This window comes from Tympanuchus pallidicinctus, unplaced genomic scaffold (genome assembly GCF_026119805.1).
Source record: "Tympanuchus pallidicinctus isolate F22 unplaced genomic scaffold, pur_lepc_1.0 scaffold3, whole genome shotgun sequence".
Taxonomy (NCBI): domain Eukaryota; kingdom Metazoa; phylum Chordata; class Aves; order Galliformes; family Phasianidae; genus Tympanuchus; species Tympanuchus pallidicinctus.
This window is the reverse complement of record NW_026294747.1, coordinates 92,233,071-92,253,975: the sequence shown is the minus strand read 5'-3', so window position 1 is coordinate 92,253,975 and position 20,905 is coordinate 92,233,071. Positions and strand designations below refer to the sequence as shown.

The following is a 20,905-nucleotide window of genomic DNA, read 5'->3' as shown; positions in this document are numbered from 1 at the left end:
GACTCGTCTCCTTTAATCCCGCCTCCTCCGCTGCCTCATTGGCTGGGTGGCCTACTGGTTACCGGGCGGCCTGCGGCGCTCCGTCTTCCTGCTGTGTCGGAGCGGCAGCATGGAGGAGCTCAGCGGCGCTCAGCTTATCGCTGAGGTTCTCAGGGCGCAAGTAAGAGCGTGGGGCTTATGCTTTCTAAGCCGTCTTTTGGGAGTCGTTCTGATCTCTAACGTTTCCGTTCTAGAATGTCGAGTACATGTTCGGCGTTGTCGGTATTCCGATCACTGAGGTGGCAGTTGCGGCACAGGCAGCCGGAATCAAGTACATAGGGATGAGAAACGAGCAGGCTGTAAGTATGCCAGCTTAGATCCCAGGTGTCACGAGTTAGCCTAAGGGACTGTTTTGATGGCATGACGCTGGTTTTGCGTTTGGTTTTTGTTTTATTTCCCAGCAACATCAAGCTTATACCTGGTTTTCAAGAATTGCTCATAGATTGCTCCTGGATGGCTCACAGGTGGCCTGCCAGCTTTCCCTGCTTGGATTTTCACCTGTGTTCTTGTCAGTCTTCTTTAGCTGGCAGTAGAGAACAAAACATTTCTTTCTCTCCTGAACCAAGTGGCCATGAGCTGTGTCTTTCTGCTGTCTAACCCCAGCATTGTTATATTAATGAGTGTGAGGACCCGGAGAGGAATATGTGCCTCTATGTGGAAGATCAGTCTCTAACATGAGAGGCAAATACATACCGTCATGTTTTAAAGGTACATTTGGTTCCTTTGAAGGATTAGGAATTTGATATTCTTTATATTCCCATAGGTCATTTAGCAGCTATTCTAACTTCAGTTTTAGTTATTAACATGATTAAAATTAGTAGTAGTGTCTGTAATTAACAGAGAAGATTGCTTTGCACTGCTAAATTAGATGCTTTCCTACTTATCACTGCTTATTAGACTATTTTCTGAGAACAAAGAAGACAAGAAACATCTTTCTCTATAAATAGTAGAATCATAGAATGGCTTGGGTTGGAAGGGACATCGAGGATCATCAAGTCCCAACCCCCCCGCCTTAAGCAGGGATGCAATCTGCTAGATGAGATTGCTAGGGCTCCATCCAACCTGGCCTTAAATATCTCCAGGGATGGGGTATCCACAACCTCTCTGGGCAGCCTGTTCCAGTGCCTCACCACTCTCAGCAAAAATATTCCATTTACTTCCAGTAAATAGTGAGATATTTTTGCTTAGGGGAAGAACAATATTACAAAGACTTGCTGCAGTGTCAAAATATTGAGATTTCTTTAATGGCATCTTGTGATGGTTTTTGTTTTCTTGATTGTCCTCAGTGGAGAATTTAGCAGTGAAGAGAGCAAGATCCTTGTACACACAATATATTCAGTGTACATTTAGTATTTATGCATCATAGTTCTAGTTGTCCAAGTTTATTTGTTGTATTGTTGTGGTGCTTGTGTGTACAGCTCTGTACTTCCTGTGTAGGTAAAGGTAGATGTCTGTAATCTGAGATGTATGGAAATCAGATGCACACCTCATTTTAAGACTAGCTGTAGCAAAAGCACATTTGCAGAATAAACTGTTAGATTAGAAATATCAGACTAAAGCATGAAGTTGAAAGCTCGTTGACACTGTCAATTATTTGCAGCTAATCTCCCGTGGCCTGCAACATGGTACGTATGTGCTAGTAGTAGTTTAACTCATGTCCCACTTGGCCCTTGAACACTGGGTGGTTATGTTGCAACTCAGTAGGGGCGTGAGTCCTTGCCTGAGTAATTACAGATTGCTGTGATAGATTCAGAAGATTGATAGGTTAGTTTTAAACTTAAAAAACAACAACAACAAAAAAACCCCTATTCATTAACACACATTGGTAATGTTTATCTCTTTAACAATAGTTATCACTAGATACTTAAAGTAGTCTGATTTTGAGAATCATATCCTATTTATGTCATGAGTATCCAATATACTGTAGCTAGTGCAGATGCTCATAGCTGCCAAGGATTGGCAGAATCTTGAGAATTCTTGAGAATCTTCCAGTAAAAGGAAGGAAGCAAAACAGACCTCTGTTTTCAACCCCCATTGGATTCACGATCTCATTTTGTACAATTTTTCAGCCTTTGAACAGTTTAGAACCCTTGGCCTTCCTGTCTGGACTATGGACAGTGCAGTACTGGATGGGTGTTAATTTCTCAGGTCAGGACAGGTGCCTTCCCTGTTACACATCTGGGTTTTTTTTTTCCAAGCTTTTATTTTCCTAAGCTGAGGCACTGCCACTTTTTCTAAAGCAAAAGCACAGCCTCCCCAGCTCTCAAAGCAGCACTTCTGCATTGGCCAGTAATTGGCCATCAGCATAGTTGTTTACTATTCTGGGACCCCTGCTTTCAACCTGTAGGTTGAAAGGCCATATTTTCAAGGCCTGTAATTAATCTGTTCATTGCAATAGAATCTGACATCACGTACTAAGCATGAAGCTCAGGTTGGTGCAGCAAGGTTTTGCAACACACTGATTGGAAGTCCTACTGCCAGTCCCAGTACATTTAGCATAAGGGGCTGCAGGGGCTGCTCCTTGACATGTCAGTATTGTTTTTACTGGACCAGTGTGTTCAAAAACACTTAAATCTAGTTTACTAGTTACGTTATATAAGTTTACTTGTATTTGAGTTGAAAACAGGCTAGTATTTAATTAAACCCTCCTTGTCTAAGAACAGCAATCCTCTGCTTTGACTATCTTTCAAACCCAGTGTTAACATGAGTAGTTTCAAATTTGAAGTCCAGTGCCTGTATCTGTTCTACCTGCATTTCTTGCTCATGTTAATTTTAAGGTTAATGGACTTGATGGTCTGTAGTGTCCCTTCCAACTTGAGATATTCAACGATTCTACCACATCTTTGTAAAGGGAAGGGCAAAGGGCTGCTTGAAATTCTATTTAAGCTGTAATTATCAGGGAAACATCTTTACTTGCTTAATTTCAGTACTGCTGTTGAATGTTATTTACATACCATGAAATGTGCACGTGTTAATAATAACTGTATAACTCCACAATATTTTCCATAGGCTTGTTACGCTGCATCTGCTGTTGGATATTTGACTGGCAGGTAAATTCTATATTTATCAACATTTATAATGATATAATTTGTATCAACTATATTATATTCAACAGAAGCTTGGTTTGGAGTTGGGTTTTTTTAGTGTGTGCAGATGTAGAGCAATTAAAATGAAACATCAGTTTTAAACTATTTGTCAATACAGTTATCAGTATTGGTACAATTCAGGGCAGGAACAAAGAGATGCTAAAAGTCGTGTAATACTGTGAATCTTATAACTGCCTTAAATTTTTCTCTTTTGGTTTCTTATGAGTAGTTTAACACTGCTGGTATGAAGGGCAGAACTAACAGCCATTGTTTGTTGCAACTTGGTAGACTTGCTCTGCCATACCTTCGTCTTGTCATATCACTCAACAAACACCTTGTTGATACAGAGACTAATTACATGGTTGCCTGTTTATCATGTGCTTCTCCTGACGCGAAATGCTGGATTTTCCTCTTCTGCATTTTGCTCTTAGCACTGCTGGGAAGCATTCTGTGGCCTGTGAAATGAAGGGTATTGCTGTTTGGGTATCCTATGGACTTTTTCCTGAAGTCAGCAACTAGTGTGCATTTACAAATGCAGACTTGATGCAGATGATCAATCCTTTTCCTATCTGCAAATATTAGAACTGTTTTGAGGTTTTTCTTCCTTTCAGTAATCCTCTAGAAATAAGCTTTTCTTTTTTTCTTCTTCTCATATCTACATAGCCCACAGGACTGTTGGAAAATGCCCAGTAATTAAGAATGATTATCTCCTTATCTGGAATAAGACATGCCTGTGCTTGATTTAGACTATAATAAAGTTTGCTTTGAGTCAGATCCTTGTCTCTCCTCGTGAGCTCTTTTTGTTGATACCCAGTGCTTAAGTGGAGTTGAGACAACTTAGGTGGCTTACCGAATTCCACATAGGCATTAAATAAAAAAAAACAAAGTGCTGCGTAATCACGATGCTTAGTATGATAAGCCACCATATGTTTTGGACCTGTCTGTGGATAGCACGTGACAACTGTTCCCATGCTTGTTTATTTGCACTGGTAAAGATAAATAATTTTTGATTGCATTATTAGTCCTTCCTACAAATCCCACGTTGTTCATGCATTTTGACAACATGAATAGAACTTTAATATCTTATTTTTCAACATCTTACTAATTTTTGTTTGTGATTAATTGGATGTTTACTGTACTCACTTTCCTTTTTTCTTTCTTTTTTATTTTTCTGTCCAGGCCGGGAGTATGTCTTGTAGTTTCTGGTCCAGGTTTTTTACATACCCTTGGTGGGATGGCAAATGCAACCATGAATTGCTGGTAATTTAATTCCACTTTCTCTTTAAAACTCTTCACTGTCATTTGGTGTAGATATTGAGCTCTGCACTATTTAGTATATGACCTTCTTTTCTTCTTGTAGGTAGCGAGTAGTGAATTCTTCGTTTGTGCCCCCTAAAAGTAACTTAGTTCAGCTTTTTGTATCCTCATGAATAAGTTTTCCTTTTTGTCCTATCCTAGTATGTTTTTATTGAAAAGTCTATCAATATACCTTATTACATGGATGCATTTGAAAATGAAGGTAAGATACAGCCTGTAACGCTTTACTGAGTTTTGGAAGAATTTCAGAGTTTTTTCTATATTTGAGAGCCATAATGCTCATGAATTACTCTATTTTCCATATTTCATGCATGAACAAATTGACAACTGCATTGTTAAAATCTGCATTTGCTCCCCACACAGAGCAATATATATGGTATATATCAGATGGTATAGGGCAACAGCATTTACTCCCACAAACCTTCACTGAGATGTGGCAACCTTAGCTGGTCTGCCCTTAAAAACTGTTGAGAATGCTGCATGAAGTACTTGGGCAGAAGCTGTGTAACACCATGTTCGTGTGACCTGGAGAAATAGGTTTGTAATGGCTGATTGGAAAGGGAGGGTTGGTAATGGGAGCTCAAATAAACAAAGTCTCTGACACTGAAAAAAGTTCTGCAGTGTTCAGAATTTTTTTTTTTTTGTAATTTGTCAATAGTTATTGACCAAAGTTTTGCTATCCCTATGTGACTTCAGATAAATAAGTTTTTCTTTTGAACAGTCATGAATTTGGCAATAAGAAGAAGTGTTTATGGTGCTTGCTGATGAGTTTACAGGACATGTTGCTCTTTTCACTCAAGCTGATTTTTGTATGAGATAAGCTCTATTTACCCAACTTCATCTTGTGTAAGCCTCTATTCTTGGCAAAAGGATGAGGGAGTGACTTTACTTGATGTTTACTTGAAGACACTGTAGTAGAAAGGAGATGGGTTTTCACTGAGCAAACCACAATTTTTGAACAGGCATTTTTCCATTAGTACCACCAGTCTTGCCTTTTGCCTGTTACGTGCCTCAGGGAGAGAAATAAGCATACATGAGAGCTAAATTCAGCTTTATGAAGGTAACTTTCCTTGGCTGTTTCATTATTCAGAGCTTCCACTGAATGTTAGAGTCTCAAAAGTGTTTTCACCTTTTCAGTTGGCATTCCTGGCGAAAGACATGGTGCTTTCCTTCAGAGAGGAAGACCAGTGATTTTTCTGTTGAGTTTACTGATGAGGTTTCTAGTCTGTTTCACTGGACACAGCATGGAGACTTGGTCAAGCGTTAAGGAGATAAGGTGTTAGAAGGGAAGAGAAGCCAGGAAGGAGAGGATCACTTCATTCAGTAGCAGCTGCTTAATGTGATGATGAAAACACGAGACATGCTAAGGTGCGTGGTTATACAGTCTAATTGTCTGTCATGAAAAGGGACATAGGCCCAAATATTCTCCCCTCATTGTAGGGCAAGATTAGAGTTCACTGTTGTGTCTTGTGACTCCATGGCATTATACCTGGTTTTGGGACATGCTGCTGTGATCTGAATTTCAACTTGCTTCTCACAGAAGTGGGCTAATAGCTGAACTGGCCCCAACAGTTCTGACTTTAGTAACTAAGTGATAGTCCTTAAAGCTCAGTCTGAGTTATCCTCCTCAAGCCTGGAAACCCATTCTTCTGATTCCCCTCTGTTTAGCTCCTCTCAGGTGAAAAAACTCTTATGGATTGACTGGAAGAAAGTCAAACACTGACTGACTGAATAGAAGTGCCTTAGTTTACCATGAAAGCTTGTCCCACCAAGCTGTCAGGCATGTAAATCAAGACAACTAGGTTGCAAGTGTGGCCTTGGTAAGCTACATTTCCGAGGGTAAAATGTGTTAAAAATTACCTACAGCTCTGCCACCTTCTCTCCTGCCTCATTCGGAGTAAAAGTGTTTGTATTTCAGGCTGTAAAAGTAGTCAGCAAAAAATAGTTTGCAATAGTTTTAAGATTTCATTAGACTGGCATGGTGCAATACTGTTCTTTACCTGAGATTGCAGTTGAAATGTTTTTTCAGTTTACATAAGTTCTTCATTTGCAAATCCATAATGCTTGGTGCTCTTATTAGTTTAATTGTAGACATTGTTCTTCCTGCTTCACTGTTTTGGACTTAATTAAATCTAACTAGCAGTAATAAGCACTGCTCTTACAAATGCATACTGTTGGACCAGAAGTATAGTGTGGTGATCACATAGAGTGAAACCTTTATTTCTGGTTGCAGTTACGTAACTCAAGCTCAAAGAGGGTAGATTTAGGTTAGATATAAGGAAAAAGTCTTTTACAGTGAGGGAGGTAAGATACTGGAACAGGTTATCTAGTGTTGTAGTTGATGTCCTGTCTCTGGAGACTTTCAGGGTGAGGCTGGATAGGGCCCTGGGCAACCTGATGTAGCTGTGGATGTCCCTGTTCATTGCAGGATTGCTAGGTGGTCCTTAAAGGTCCCTTCCAACCCAAGGATTCTATGATTCTAAGATTTCAAGCAGAGCGAGATCTTTTTGTAGTATAACTGTTGGGGCTTGCCATGTTAAAGATATAACATTCTCTTCATTGTATGTGTATATTGTATATTGGGACTACTACTCCTAAATAGAATTTATTTTGTTTTATTTATGAGAACTTTTAAATAAAAAGAATTGAAAAAGAGAAGTGAAAGGAATGTAAAGTTTGTTGCAGTGAAACAGACTGATTGTATATGGATAGAAGTAATTGTTTTGCTGAGAGGAGAGGGGGGAAAAAAAAAACAACCAGTACATCAGCGGAATAAAATATCTGTAAAGTATTCACCAAATGCATTTTCCATAAGGATTTGTAACAGAAGTGAGACACAGCCTGAAGTTCTAATCTCACCATGTCCAGGTATTCAAACTGAGGTTCATTTGTGGCAGACAATAGTCTGAATATGAGTCTTGGATCTAGATAAACATATCCCAAAATCTTAGGAGTGTCTAAATATAGGGCTATGCTTCGAGTCTGCTGTTAATGTTTCATCTTAACGCCCTGTATATGTAAATGCAATCAAAGGAAAGGCTGTGTCTGAGGAGAAATCATTTAGGAGCCTGAAAAACTAGGCTTGAAACATTGGGTCAGTGTTTCAGTTCAGTATGGATGAATGTGCAAATTAATATGAGAGCTTTCTCTTCTTGATACAGCATTTAGCACTTCAGGAAGTTCAGTTTTGATGTACAAACTCAATGAGAGGCCAATTTTTATTCACCGTGGGATAATGATTGTGTTTTGTGGAACTGACAACAAAAGTGATTTAATGTGGAATGTATTACTCATATTGTAAGCTAGCACCACGTTTCACACATAGTTGTAACCAGTTTAAGAACAGTGCCACTTATAAACCTGTTAGGTTTTTGTTTGTCTCCTTGGTCTTTGGGGATTTTTTGAAGTAAGAACTGAATGCAAGGAGAAGAGCTGTCAAATACTCAGTTAATTTCTGTTGCATTCCAGGTGGTATGCAAAGAAAATTAATTCTGAAAACATCACTTCCTACTGTGTTTCTCAGTTCTAGTGTTTCTGCACATTACAGTGTCTCTTGCAAACAAATCTTAGTATTTGTTGAGAGAAAATGTCATTTCTCTCCAACTATTTTCTCACTAATGCTACCAAATGAATTAAAGTAGCTACCAATATGAGATTTTAGAATTTTTATGCTAGATGGAAATCATCTCATATGGCCAGAAAGTCCTCAAACTGATGAACCAAAGGATGCTAGGAAGTCAAGCATTGTGTTTAGGATTTACTCCTGTAGTATGCTGGTCATTTTCTATTCCTGCTGAGGTCTCAACAATATTAAGATTTGATTATAAAGTAAGTTTGCAGATGTGAGTGCAGTTATAAAAATATATGTATGCATGTTTATACTTTCCTAGGCCTTTGATTGTAATTGGAGGCTCTTCTGACAGAAATCAGGAAACCATGGGAGCTTTCCAGGAATTCCCACAGGTATGCAGACATTTCCATTTCTCCAAAATGGCTTCAGTTAAATAACTGGTGATATTTTTCCTTAGCATGGGAGTAACAATCCCAGACGCTGGCATTTCCTAGCAGATTTGATAATACTGTTGACTTGCTCCATCTACTGGTTTAAAACTGTCACTGTGTACTTCACTGGACCAATTGGAATTTCTTTGTCCACAGCCATGCTAGAATTCGTGCTGGGTTTTAGATTCTCAGCTGGGATAAATCACCCTTGTCTGTCTCATCTGAGATGAAAGAAAGCAAAATAAACTTTCCAAGAAAAAGAAACACCACTTTCTGGAAACAAATATGTAAGAGCCTCAAGAAGAAGTATAGCTTGCCAGTTTATACCACAAGAGGAACTGCATTTTTCTGTGTGGCATTTGACACCTTGTTGCTTTTAATTTGACCTTTTTTCAATTTATTCATGTTGAAGCGAGTTGGAAAAGACTGAATTACGTTGATAAATCAGTGTAATGGTTATATGCATTTCTTTAGGTTGAAGCTGCTAGGCTGTATAACAAACTGTCTGTCCGTCCAAGCAGCCTGGAAGTCATTCCTGCTGTTATTGAAAAGGTATGAAAAAGTACTGAATTAACAGCAGAACACCAAGTAGATGACTCCTACTGCATAAGGTCTGTGGGGTTTTTGTTGTTTTCGTTTGTTTGCTTGTGTGTTTTGGGTTTTTTGTTTCTTTGTTTTGTGAAGTTGTGACTACAACTACTTCGATCCCGCAAATGCTTGGCAGTGGTTAACTGAGTAAGATCACAACCAGAGAGGTTCTTGTATTGGTAGCGCTATCGAATATGTTAGGAATAGATGCTGGTCCTGTCTGATATTTATTTTTATGAGAAATGCTTCTAGGGAAATGTGCAAGAACTAGAAATACAACACCATAAACTTCAGCTCTGTTAGCTCTCAGGCTCTTCTATGAAGTGCTTTCATTATGTGAAGGAGATTTGGAGCAATGGGGGTGAAGATGGTTACATTTAGTTTTGGGAGCGTCTTTTTCGCTTGTTTGCTGGCTTTTTTTTGTTTGTGTCTGCATGAGAGAAAGAAAGGTTCTTATCTTTTTGCTTCAGAAAGAGTTAGGAAAGTCTCTTATTTCTGTAGTAACGCTTCAACCACGTCAGCCTAAATTCTGCAGGCATCGTAGCTGTTTTCAGAAGTGCAAATTCAGCAGAGTGTTTACCTGTAACAGAAGAACTGAGAACGTAATAGAAGATAGTCGTCTTGTTTTTTTCCTTTGTTCATGCTACTTGAAATAAAAAGTCAGCATAAAAGTTTACTTTAGTGTTTCCAAATACAACTGCTTATAATACAGTTGTCTTATGCCAAATTAATTAAAGAATATAAATCTAGTGCTGTTCACAGACAGAAATGTAAATAACAATCAAACCTTAAATTGTTGGTATAAAACAATCGAAGGGAATTTTCCCTGTGATGATTCAGTAATCTTAAATAGCGTGTTCCTTCACTGCAGACTGTGATCTTCAAACTTAGAGGTTTCTAACAGCCATTCAAACAGTGGTTAAAATTCTGATCATCTTTTTTTCTAGGCTGTAAGAACCAGTATATATGGCCGCCCAGGTTCCTGTTACATTGACATACCTGGGGATTTTGTGAATCTTCAGGTGAATAAGAGCTCTGTCAAGTGCGTACAGCTTACATTTAGTTTCCTGTAGTTTTAAGTTACTTTGCCTTAGGAAAAAGATAACAAGAGATTAAATGTTTTACTATAAGGCAGCAATAATAACATCAAAAATTCAGCCTTGAATTTTAACTTTCAGTTATAGCATGTAATATGGATTGTAGTTTATGTTGAAATGTGTGAAAATAAATAAATTCCTGTGATGGTGTCTTAGTCGCATCGTTTCAGAGATTCACAGATTGATGTATGTTTCTTTACTCGTGCAAGTAGCAACAAAAACTTCAGAATCTGTTTTAAAGATATGCTTGTCCTGTTCTGATAAATTCTGTGGGCAGTGCAGGGACTTTTGTGCTAAGCAGTCGGTTTTATTTTTTGTTATTCCTTGTTTTGATTTTTTTTCTTTTTTTTTTTTTTTTTTTACCTGCTTCCAGGTATGTAGAATGCTGCCCACCACCTCCCATCAGCACAGCTGAGCACTCTGCTGTATCTGAAGCAACATCTATCATTGCTCATGCCAAGCAGCCTTTGCTAATCATTGGAAAAGGTAGTATGCTTTGACTGTGTAAGTGCAGGATGAGAGCCATGACTAAAGATAGTTCTTTTCCCCTCCGTTGTACGTTCTACATAAAAACATTGAAATTTGACGTTCAAATCATCTTTTTTTTTTTTTTTAAAGCATTTTATTTTGTTCTGTTTTTCATCTATGTTAAAAGAAGAATCAACTTATGAAATACAAGTTTTAAAAAATAAAAAAAAAAAAAAAAAACCAACAACCAGATAACTGTGTTCTTAACTGTAGAACCAGTACAGGAAGTTCGAAAGTTCCAGGCAAATTGTATCAGAATACAGAAGTGATATTCTCTACTATTGTCAAGAAACAAATTAACCAAAGGTCACTTTCCCATGTGGACTTACTGCAAGTGCCAGGCTGTCTGTCATGAAGCAGCACAGCAGATGTTGCTGTTACTGCTGCTTCGTAGATTTTCCATCGTACTCTGCCAGTGTATTTCATTTCTGAAAGAGGAGTGTCCCTAAAGACAGGGGATAATTATTTTCTGTGCTGGTTCACTTATTTTAGTCACTTCTTCTGGAATGTCAATCCATGCAGGGGCATTTCTATGAAAGATATGAGTTCATTAGGGTGCAGTAGAACTGAAATAACCAGCTAATTTCACCCACACAGTTCTCCTTCAGACTTTGGAATAATCTGAATCTCAGAAAAAGGTTCTGTGTTTAACCAGAAACTGAAATAATTGAGATTAGATGGGTCTTATTATTAATTAGGTAGTGAAACAGTAGATAGTATTTCAGAAGAGGTTAGTTTGTATTTTCCTTCTTCTGACTTGATACATGTGAATTAACGGGTGTTCTGTGATAGGTAGAAAGCTCAGTGTGTTTTGTTGATGTCAGCAATTGAGAAATGCTGTTTCTTCTTCAAATGTAATCAACAGATGTGTCCAGATATTCTTTTATATATGTTCTTGTTAGCACAAACTCTTGGACTTAAGCAATGGCACAGGGACCAGTCAATTCTCAGCTGTCTGGGCAACCTTAATTCAGCTGTTTGTACTGCAGAAAGCACCACAGTAAATGTATGCACAAATACCTGTCTTCAAATCTTTTTTGAGCTTCTCCTGTTTTTATTAAAGACTTACCGTAGACCTGCTGGGGTAAATCATTATAACACCTTGTGATACAGGGCCATAAAGAGGGCAAGCAAGAAAGGACATGATGTGACACAAATGCCATCTCCCATTGTTGCTGCAGAGCTCTCTGTACTGTAATATAGAACTTCACCTATGGGAAATGTGAAACCAAATGCCTTTTTGGTGTGTTATCTTTTGAGTTTTCCAGAGTGAAAAATAGCAGACAGCTTTCATAACGGGAAGTACTACTTTTTCTGCCACTAATGTAATCTAATTGAAATTCAGGTGGATGCAGTAGGTTTCTGTAGTGTTAAGCATCCCTTTTGTTTCATTCAGGTGCTGCTTATTCACGTGCTGAAAACAACGTCAGAAAGTTTGTGGACCTTTCTGGACTGCCTTTTTTGCCTACACCAATGGCAAAAGGAGTAGTTCCTGATAACCATCCAAATTGTGTAGCTGCAGCAAGATCCACGTAAGTATAAAGCAAGACTTCTAACATCTGAGGAAACAACTGGGAATTGGGGAGGTTTATAAATTCCAGGGAAGACAAAATGTATACATAAGAAATTGTTTCAGCTATATTTTATACTTCATTATAGAGCTCTGAGGATCTTGCTTGAAAAGAAGCAACAAATTGAGGTGTATTGCTTCTGACAATGCTTAAAATGCTGGCCAGGAAGATAATTCATCTGAGAGATAATATTCTGTAGCTAATAAAACCTATGTTGTTATCATGCATTTCATGACGTTAAAGGAAACTGATGAGCAGTTTATCTGAAATACTTAGCTTAGTGGTCTAAAAAAACTATTAGGCTTTTATTTTAACACCTTAAACAGAAGCGTAAGAAGCACATATTGCAGCTCAAGTTCTGCTATCTGCTATATTTGCATGGTGTTTGCAGTACACCTTTTACAAGAACAGAAGTGGGGAGCAGTGGATGTCAGCACTCAGCACAGTGAGATGGTGGGTGGCAAAACACTGTTCATAAACAGTGGGTCACTTCTGCTGGTGCAGATGTCTATGAGCACAGTGTGCAGGCTCACGTCCATTGCGGGCAAAAATGCATGGCTAATGGTGGTAACTATGTCAAAAATAGTGTTTTGTAGCTGAGATCTTGCTCTGTCGTGTAGTGTTCTACTGCTCTTTGCATCTGTTGTAGTTTCCATGGATATAAATAGAAATTACTTTCTAAGCAACCTATGTATATTCTTGTGCTTACTGTGATGGTTAGGATTACTTGTAATTTTGAAAACACTGTTAAATTTATCAATAATTCTTCCATCTAATTCTCTTATTTACCTTGGTAGGGCATTACTACATGCTGATGTAATCATCTTGCTTGGTGCGAGGTTGAACTGGATTTTGCATTTTGGACTTCCACCGAGGTTCCGACAAGATGTAAAGGTTATTCAGGTGAGGAAGAAAACAGTTGTCAGTTAAAGGATGTCCTCTGTGTTCCAGCATTGCCTACAGTAGTTTTTGCTAATTATTTTGGTAGCATAGTTCATGTGAAAAATACTGCCATGCAGACAGTGCAGTTGAGTGCATTAGTTAGTGCATTAGACAGTGCATATAGGTGTGGTAGTTCTGTAGAAATAGTTCTGATTTCTTTAATTTTTATTTAGTTTTTACTTCCTTGCATTTTTTCAAAAAACGATTACAGAGTTTTTCCAGCTATTAAGGACCTGGTGTTGGTGTCGTGGGAAGAGCAGATGCTTGTGTGGAATTGACTAATGTAGGATTAGACTCATGATGTGTATGTGATATTTGGAGCACTGGAATTTCAGTGATTGAAAACAAATTGTCCTGAAATTTGAAACCTTTCTCACTGTTTGACTGCCCTCAGCTGGATTTTTTCAAAATACAATTAGCTTCAGATTCAGAGTCAGTCAGTCTTTGCAACAGCTCAGTCACTCAGTAATGCTCATGGGAAAAGAGAAGGAAAGGCTGTTTAACCAATTAATTATTTGGAAGTGTGCCAGCTCATAGAAAAGTTGTTAAACTGATTATGCCCTCAAAATCTTCTCTTGTAAGAGTCTATGACTGAGAAGTAGTTGGCTTATTTTGATGTGCCTCTCCAGCTTGCAGTGGTCTGGAGCTTTATCTCGGTTTCCCGAGGAGTAGCAAATGTTAAAGTAGAATTCCTTTTGACTTTTCAAATCAATATATCTTTTTATGTTTTCTTTTTCTTAAAAAAAATAAAAATAAATCTTTTTCTTAAAAATACTTTTCAAGCTCATTTTTAGTTGGTTTTTAACTGTCAAAGGTGGATATTAAAATTTTATTTTCAATAAAAAACTTCCTGATGTTGTTTCAGTGAAAGAGAAAGAAGACTATCTGGCCAGAACAAGGTATAAAGAGAGTCAGACAATGTTCCTCACTTGAATTGGGGAAAAAAAATATCCCTTTAATATCTTTGAGTTAATGGTAGTCTTTCTTCTTGAAATACAGATTGATATTTGTGCAGAAGAGATGGGGAATAATGTGAGGCCAGCTGCAATGTTATTAGGTGATATAAACGCCGTAACTAAGCAGGTAATGTAATGTCTGATTTCTTCCTGTTTTTCCTGTAGTTGTCTCTTACATAATTTAAAAAAAAAGAAAAAAAAAAAAGAAAAAAAAAAACCAAGAAGAAGCCTTTTTTTTGTGCAACATTTTCATGCTTTGCATCTGGTTTAGTGGTAAAGATTCTGATTTGTGCAGGCATAACATTCTTGATGTGTGTGGTATTTTTAAATACGTTGAAAGAAATCTACATCATCTCAAATATTCTTCCAGCTTTTAGAAGAATTCAGCAAAAGACCCTTGAAATATCCCTCTAATTCAGAGTGGTGGAAGAGACTAAGAGAGAAAATGCTGAACAATGAGGAAAGATCAAAGGTAGTATTATGTTAAACAAATCCATTTTCTCACTTTAAGAGGGACTGATACACAGTTTTATCACTGCTCTGTACTCAAACTCCTCATTTACTTTGGACATCACACAGAATGGATTCATTCTTTGTTTTCCTCTGTAACTGTGCTGTTTAGCAAGGCTGGTGGCAGCATAATCTATGTCAGATGCAAATAGCTTTTATGCCAAGATGCCACAGACACTTAGAATGTGTCTAGCTTTATACAACTTGTATTCTGCATGTTCAGATGCACTTTTCCAAAGTGGATTTTTAAGTAGATTAATGGCAGCAGATCACCCTTCAGAACTATCTCCCAGTGCACAGATGACAGTGTTTATGCTGATCAGCAGTGGAACATGTGGTTAAAAAAAAAAAAAATCATGCATCTCTCAGATTAAACTGCCAGCCAAGGGAGCAGGTTGCTGACCACAGTGAGCCTCAGATAAATATATTATGTCACCAGAATAGGTAAAGCAGACCTGGAAGTATAGCATGGAAGTCCAAATAACTTCATCCCTACCTAACATAGTACATTTCTATTTCCATAGTATTATTTACATGTCTCAGTTCTTCACCTTATTCTAGATTCTTTTATTTTTAAGGATTTAGCATTACAAAAATCCCTGCCCATGAATTATTACACAGTCTTTCATCACATCAGAGAACTGATACCCAAGGACTGCATTTTGGTAAGCGAAGGAGCAAACACCATGGACATCGGGCGAACTATGCTTCCTAACTATCATCCCCGTCAAAGGTGTGATATTTTCCTTGTTGTGCTGGCTCAACAGACTAGATTTATATATAAAACAAAAGCACTGTGGTCCAGAATTTCTGTCATGCTTTTTAAGACTCTAAGTAAAATAAATGTACGTATGTTGGAGAAGGTCATACACACCTATACTAATGTCCTTCTGTAGATTGTAATCATTTTCCATGATCTGTCTGTGTAGTTTGCAACACAAGAGTGATAGTTTCTCTAGTTTCTTTGAAACAACACTTCAACAAACGGGGAAAAAAAACGCCAGGCAAAGCGTAAGAGGAAGGACCTCACTTTGAAAATGGTGTTATATATTGAGCATACTTTCATGCAAATCTGCATGCTTAAGATGTAGTCACCCAAATTTGAAAGCATGGGTATGTCATTTTATGGACAGCTATCCCAAACTTATGATAATTATAAGTGGGAATTAAGTGCTATTTTTTTGAACAGGAAGGGGAAGAGCAAGTTCTGACTGTTGAAGTGATGCTTCTGATGTGACTGGGAAGCTTAGAGCCTTTTTTGTGAAATTAGCACTGAAGTCTTAAGTGACCCTAAAAATATTTATTTGTAAGCAAAACAAAAACTAATCAACTGACCAACGAAGCTTACTTCCAGTTAAGTTGGGGAAGAGTTTACATTTTTTTCCTCCTTTCATAAATAAGGACACAATAATGTTAATTGTTGCCTTTTTCATAGGGGATCGGACATATCTGAAAGCAAATTTTAAAAGCTAATCCTAGAATAATCTAGTTCTTCTTTTGTATCCATTATGTGCTTCTGATTGAAATGATCTAACTTAATTGCAGACTGCAATTTGATTTCTAAAGTTGAACAGAAGGCTGAAGTTTGGACAGCATTATTTAATTGATGGCCTTCAGACTAAATTTTCAAGGAATTAAATATAGAAAGATTTCGTGTAGTCTGCCTATCTCTGGAGTAACCAAATGGTTTTTGAAATATTGTTACTATGCAAGTTAGGAGCATGTAAGAATAGACTCTCTTTATTGGAATACTACTGGTGTATAATAGTTCTCAGTTTTAATTAGTTCTGGTATGTTTGTTTTAAGACATTTGCAGTCTTATCTGATATTTGACTGACTATTATCATACATATGTCTGGTATCTCTGTACATATGTTTGAGACATTATTTTAATAATCTGTGAGGAATTATTAAAAGTTGAAGTAAAACTTGAGTAGTTAACTTGGAAAGTAATTGTGTGTTCTCACCCTTAGGCTTGATGCAGGAACTTTTGGAACAATGGGAGTTGGACTGGGTTTTGCCATAGCAGCTGCACTGGTGGCCAAAGACCGAACACCTGAGAAGCGAGTCGTCTGCATAGAAGGAGACAGTGCTTTTGGATTTTCTGGGATGGAAGTGGAAACCATTTGCAGGTAACTGCTTTTTGCTCAGAGATGCCTTCTTCATACATTGCCAGTATCAATTAAACTAGAAGGCTGAGATGCTGCTATTAGACAGGGTGCGCTTAAAAACACATGAAAACAACCCGAAAATATGCAGAGTAGTTTTTCTGTTCTGCCATGTGATGAATAGATGATTTTTCAGATTGATGTGATAGATATATATGTATATTCTATTAATCATCTTATTTTTACTAAAAAGGAATACTTCTAATGCCTTATGAAAAGGCACAGGTATTTCCTAATTCTTCCAAATACATCTCTTTGTAGGTACAACTTGCCAATCTTGATTATCATAGTAAACAACAATGGGATCTACACTGGTTTGGATGCAGGCAGCTGGAAAGAGATGTTACAGTACGGAGATCCTGTTACAAGGTGAATGACTTCTAAGTATGTCTTGTTAATTAAAGTAGAAGTGGCCATAATGGTCATTCTGTTCACTTTTAATGCTTTGTGATCCAGATGGAAGTTTTTCATGAAGTTAATTGAGCCTTGGGGTAAGTTCATGTAAATAAGAACCTGTTACCAAAGGCGAGGAACTAATATTCCAGACTACTATTTGGACAACTGTATGGCAGAGAAATTGTACACTCTGTTTGTCATCTCAGGTTCAAGTTCCATGGTATGGAGTTCATATTTGGTCAACCTCCAACATGCCAGTCATCTCCAAAACTACCTGAGGCTTTTGTTTCAAGTCTACATTGGACTTCCCTGTACAGGGGGAACTAGGCTAAAAGACTGCTGATGAGTGTCTCCAGATTAAAATGCAGCCTAATAGTGGTATAGGAAACACACTCCTCTAGCCCAGAAGAATTTATCAGGCTGGAACAATAATAATCTCATACTTGAAAATCAGTGCTAAAGTAATTAAATTTGTCAATCTGGCAACTCTTCCCTGCCTTTTATCAGAGGTTTCTATTTCTTCACAGTGTACCTCCTGTTTCCCTCCTTCCAAATGCACGCTATGAGCAAGTTATGTCTGCCTTTGGTGGTAAAGGATACTTCGTTAATACACCAGAAGAACTGCAGAATGCTGTGAAAGCAAGTTTGGCTGACAAGCGAGCACCTTCTCTTATAAATGTAATGATTGATCCACAGTCTGAAAGAAAGAAACAGGTATTTATGTCTTCAATTTTTTTGTGAGCTTCATGTGGGGATACATCTTAAGTACTTAGGAAGCATCACAAAAGCTGCAGAGAACGTTGAGGTGATTGCAAGGCAAAAAGATTCTCTTCAGATATGGGAGATTTACACTGTGTTGTCTTTTTTCCTTGTTTTTTTTTTTTTTTTCTTCACTGGCTCTTACCAAAACTCAGTCTCTTTACTGTTACCAGAAGTAGCAGTTGTTCCTTTTCCCTCTTGACAAAAGGGGATATCTTTTTTTGTGATCAGGCATTGTGAAGTAGATTCCATCTGGTAGTTAATACATCTTTGTATCCTATTTCTCTTACTGTGTAACCATTCTGATGCATATTTTATTCTATTGTTGTTTTGGGTTTTTTTTGCTTCCAGGAATTTCCCTGGCTTACTCGTTCTAACCTGTAAAAGAAGATGAAGTTGGCCATGGTGCAAGACATGCGTGAAGCAAAACTAAATTTGTTTCTGGAAGAGGAAACAATGCAACTCTTACGTAAACAGTGGAACAAAATGGAAATTAAAAATTGATATCAGAGTAATCTTTAAATGATGAAATTAAGTAACTGTGTAGTGAACAGGACACATTTCAATGTATATCAGACTCCCTTAGCAGACTGCACAGAAAATACGGATGATGAGGCTGCATAACTTTTCATTTACTCAAACTTATGGTCATCAAGATTTGTGAATTAAAATTTTAGGCGTTCTGGAAGAAGAGAGTATGCTGACAGTTTTACACTGTTAGAAATGTAGAAATTTTAGGCAGTCTGGAATTAGAGTAGCTTCGTTTTTAACTGATGCTACTTGTTTTGAGACCTTATCCTGTGATTACTGAGATGAAGTATTGTGCAAGTGCTCATTGGAATAATTGTGCTTTGGAGCCAATTGGGGAAACAGTCACTTAATGATTTTACATGATGATTTTTTAGCTTCTACTGTAGGTAGAAGCAGTGTGTCAGAAATAACTTCTTTACTGTAAGGGTGATGCAGCAGTGGAGCAGGTTGCCCAGAAAGGCTGTGGTGTCTCCTTTTATGGAGATGCTTAAGACCCATCTGGACAGCTATCTGTGCGACCTATTGTAGGGTCCCTGCTTTAGCATGGGTGGGTTGGGCTTGATGATCTCTTGAGGTCCCTTCCAACCCCTGCAATTCTGTGGTAAGGACTGATTTTTGTCTATTGCACTTGAGTTTGAGATTTTGAAGAGGGCAGATTGGTCTACTTGAGGCTGTATCTACTGCATCTTCAACTGTTGTTGCATCTGGCAACCTGAACTAGAGCTCACGCTTTAAAAGGAGCTTTTTCTCTGTGTTTCTGTCACAGTGACCTACAGCAACTATACTTCTGCAGTACACTACCAAGCAGTTTACTTCATTTGTTCTTAAATGCACTGGGAGGTTCTTTGTTGTTATAGATGTATAAGAGAAAATTCTGGCTCTGATTGGGTTTTGGTGTCTTCACTGTCAGTTATTTCACTAACATTAAGTGTTGCTTAACCAATCAAAGACATTTGGATGAATGAAGATAGGGACTGGGCTGGCATGAGATCCTTGACTACAGTTAGGTTTGCTGTAAAAAGCGAACCTGAGTTCTTAAACTTCAGTCTGGGCCTGGCAGGAGGCTGTGGATTACTGTTAAGCAGCATTATCTCCACACACTTCTCACAAGACAAAGATCGCTGCAGATCACTGGAGATAAGATTATACGTGCAATGTGTTTGGTGATATTCATAGTGCTGCATGGGTACTTGGGTCTATGAAGGTAATATCCACAGGATGGGTAAGAACTGCAAAAAGATAAAATCCACTGAGGAGATGCAACTCATGAATAAGACAGGAGAGCTTTGTTCTGTGGGGCCTTCTGCAGGGAATGTGGAATGACATTGGATCTTGTCACAGATTTTCTTTCATTCTTCTTTCATGCTCTCCACAAATTGATTTTAATATGTTGCAGCAATTAAACACACTGCATTGTCGTGATTCAGAATGTCTGTAAAAGATAATGCTGGGACTGGTCGGAGGGGAGATCATTTGTATTAGATAAGCAAATACAGAGATTCTTGTTTTATATTTTTTAAATCAATAAAAAGTGATTTTCTTGGTGTTTCTTCTTTAATGATAGAATCATAGAGTCATAGAACTAACTTGAATTACAGCAGCTTTTTATGTCAGCTGTTAGAAGTCAGTTTAAGTTGGCTTTGTAGAAAATCTTGTTGAATAGCCACAATAGCATGCACTGTTCATTTTAATAGTTTAGACAGATGGAAAATGGAAAGTAAAGAATAGAAACTGTGGAGAGGTGATAATATCAGTTTAGATGTCACTGAGCTTTTGAAAGTTCAGAAAAGAATTTGGCACAATTTCTGATAGTTGTTAAATAGACTAATGCATGGTATAATACAAACTTCTACACTGTAACAGCTAAGGATACGTATTCTACATTTCAGTAGAGATGGAATGTGATTTCTTCACAGGGGAAGTGACATTAGTACTGCTTTGTTTATGTGGCATAGCTGCTTGATGCTTTGTTTTACACCATGGAGCTGCATCTAAGGGGGATGTTAGGCAGATGAAACTGTATGAAGGACAGAGATGAGACAGGAAGATGGTATCTCTGAAGTGTCCCCATATTATGAAAGGGAGCGAAACCTCCTCAGAAGGTTTAGGCCCGAGTTTAAATAGGTACTTCTCTGGGCTTTCAGGTAAATACAGACCGTTTGAAATTTTGGTATACCTGCTTAGATGGGGAAGGAAACCCAGTGGTTCAGGTCCACAGCACTTGTCCTCTGTAAAGAGAAGACAGCATGCACTGAAGGGGCCTGTCATGAACCTGTGATGTACAGGAGGTACAAGAAAAGCAGGAGGTACAAGAAAACTTAGATTACAGGTAATCTAAGTGTGGAACCACAGTTAATCAGCCAAAACAAAACCAAAAAAGAATTGCCAGGTCATTGGAAATGGGGAATAAGTGAA

The 20,905-nt window shown here is 37.9% G+C and overlaps 1 protein-coding gene across 1 annotated transcript; it reads left to right on the top strand.

Moving 5' to 3' along the window:
- The first annotated feature begins 22 nt into the window (after nt 1-22).
- HACL1 (2-hydroxyacyl-CoA lyase 1) lies at nt 23-20,030 on the top strand. The gene is made up of 17 exons (XM_052694544.1): nt 23-160; nt 234-338; nt 3,049-3,089; nt 4,305-4,385; nt 8,333-8,405; nt 8,919-8,996; nt 9,980-10,074; nt 10,503-10,615; nt 12,054-12,189; nt 13,026-13,131; nt 14,170-14,253; nt 14,497-14,598; nt 15,215-15,369; nt 16,610-16,768; nt 17,066-17,173; nt 17,728-17,914; nt 18,311-20,030. Exons 1-17 carry the CDS (start codon nt 110-112, stop codon nt 18,341-18,343), a joined length of 1,707 nt encoding a protein of 568 aa, XP_052550504.1. The 5' UTR covers nt 23-109; the 3' UTR covers nt 18,344-20,030.
- The last annotated feature ends 875 nt before the right edge of the window (nt 20,031-20,905 follow it).

Coding starts and splice junctions, on each gene's coding strand:
- HACL1 (XM_052694544.1), top strand. CDS start 110: ATGGAGGAGCTCAGCGGCGCTCAGCTTATCGCTGAGGTTCTCAGGGCG. Junction 14,254..14,496: donor TAAACGCCGTAACTAAGCAG/GTAATGTAATGT, acceptor ATATTCTTCCAG/CTTTTAGAAGAATTCAGCAA. Junction 17,915..18,310: donor AGTCTGAAAGAAAGAAACAG/GTATTTATGTCT, acceptor TTTTGCTTCCAG/GAATTTCCCTGGCTTACTCG.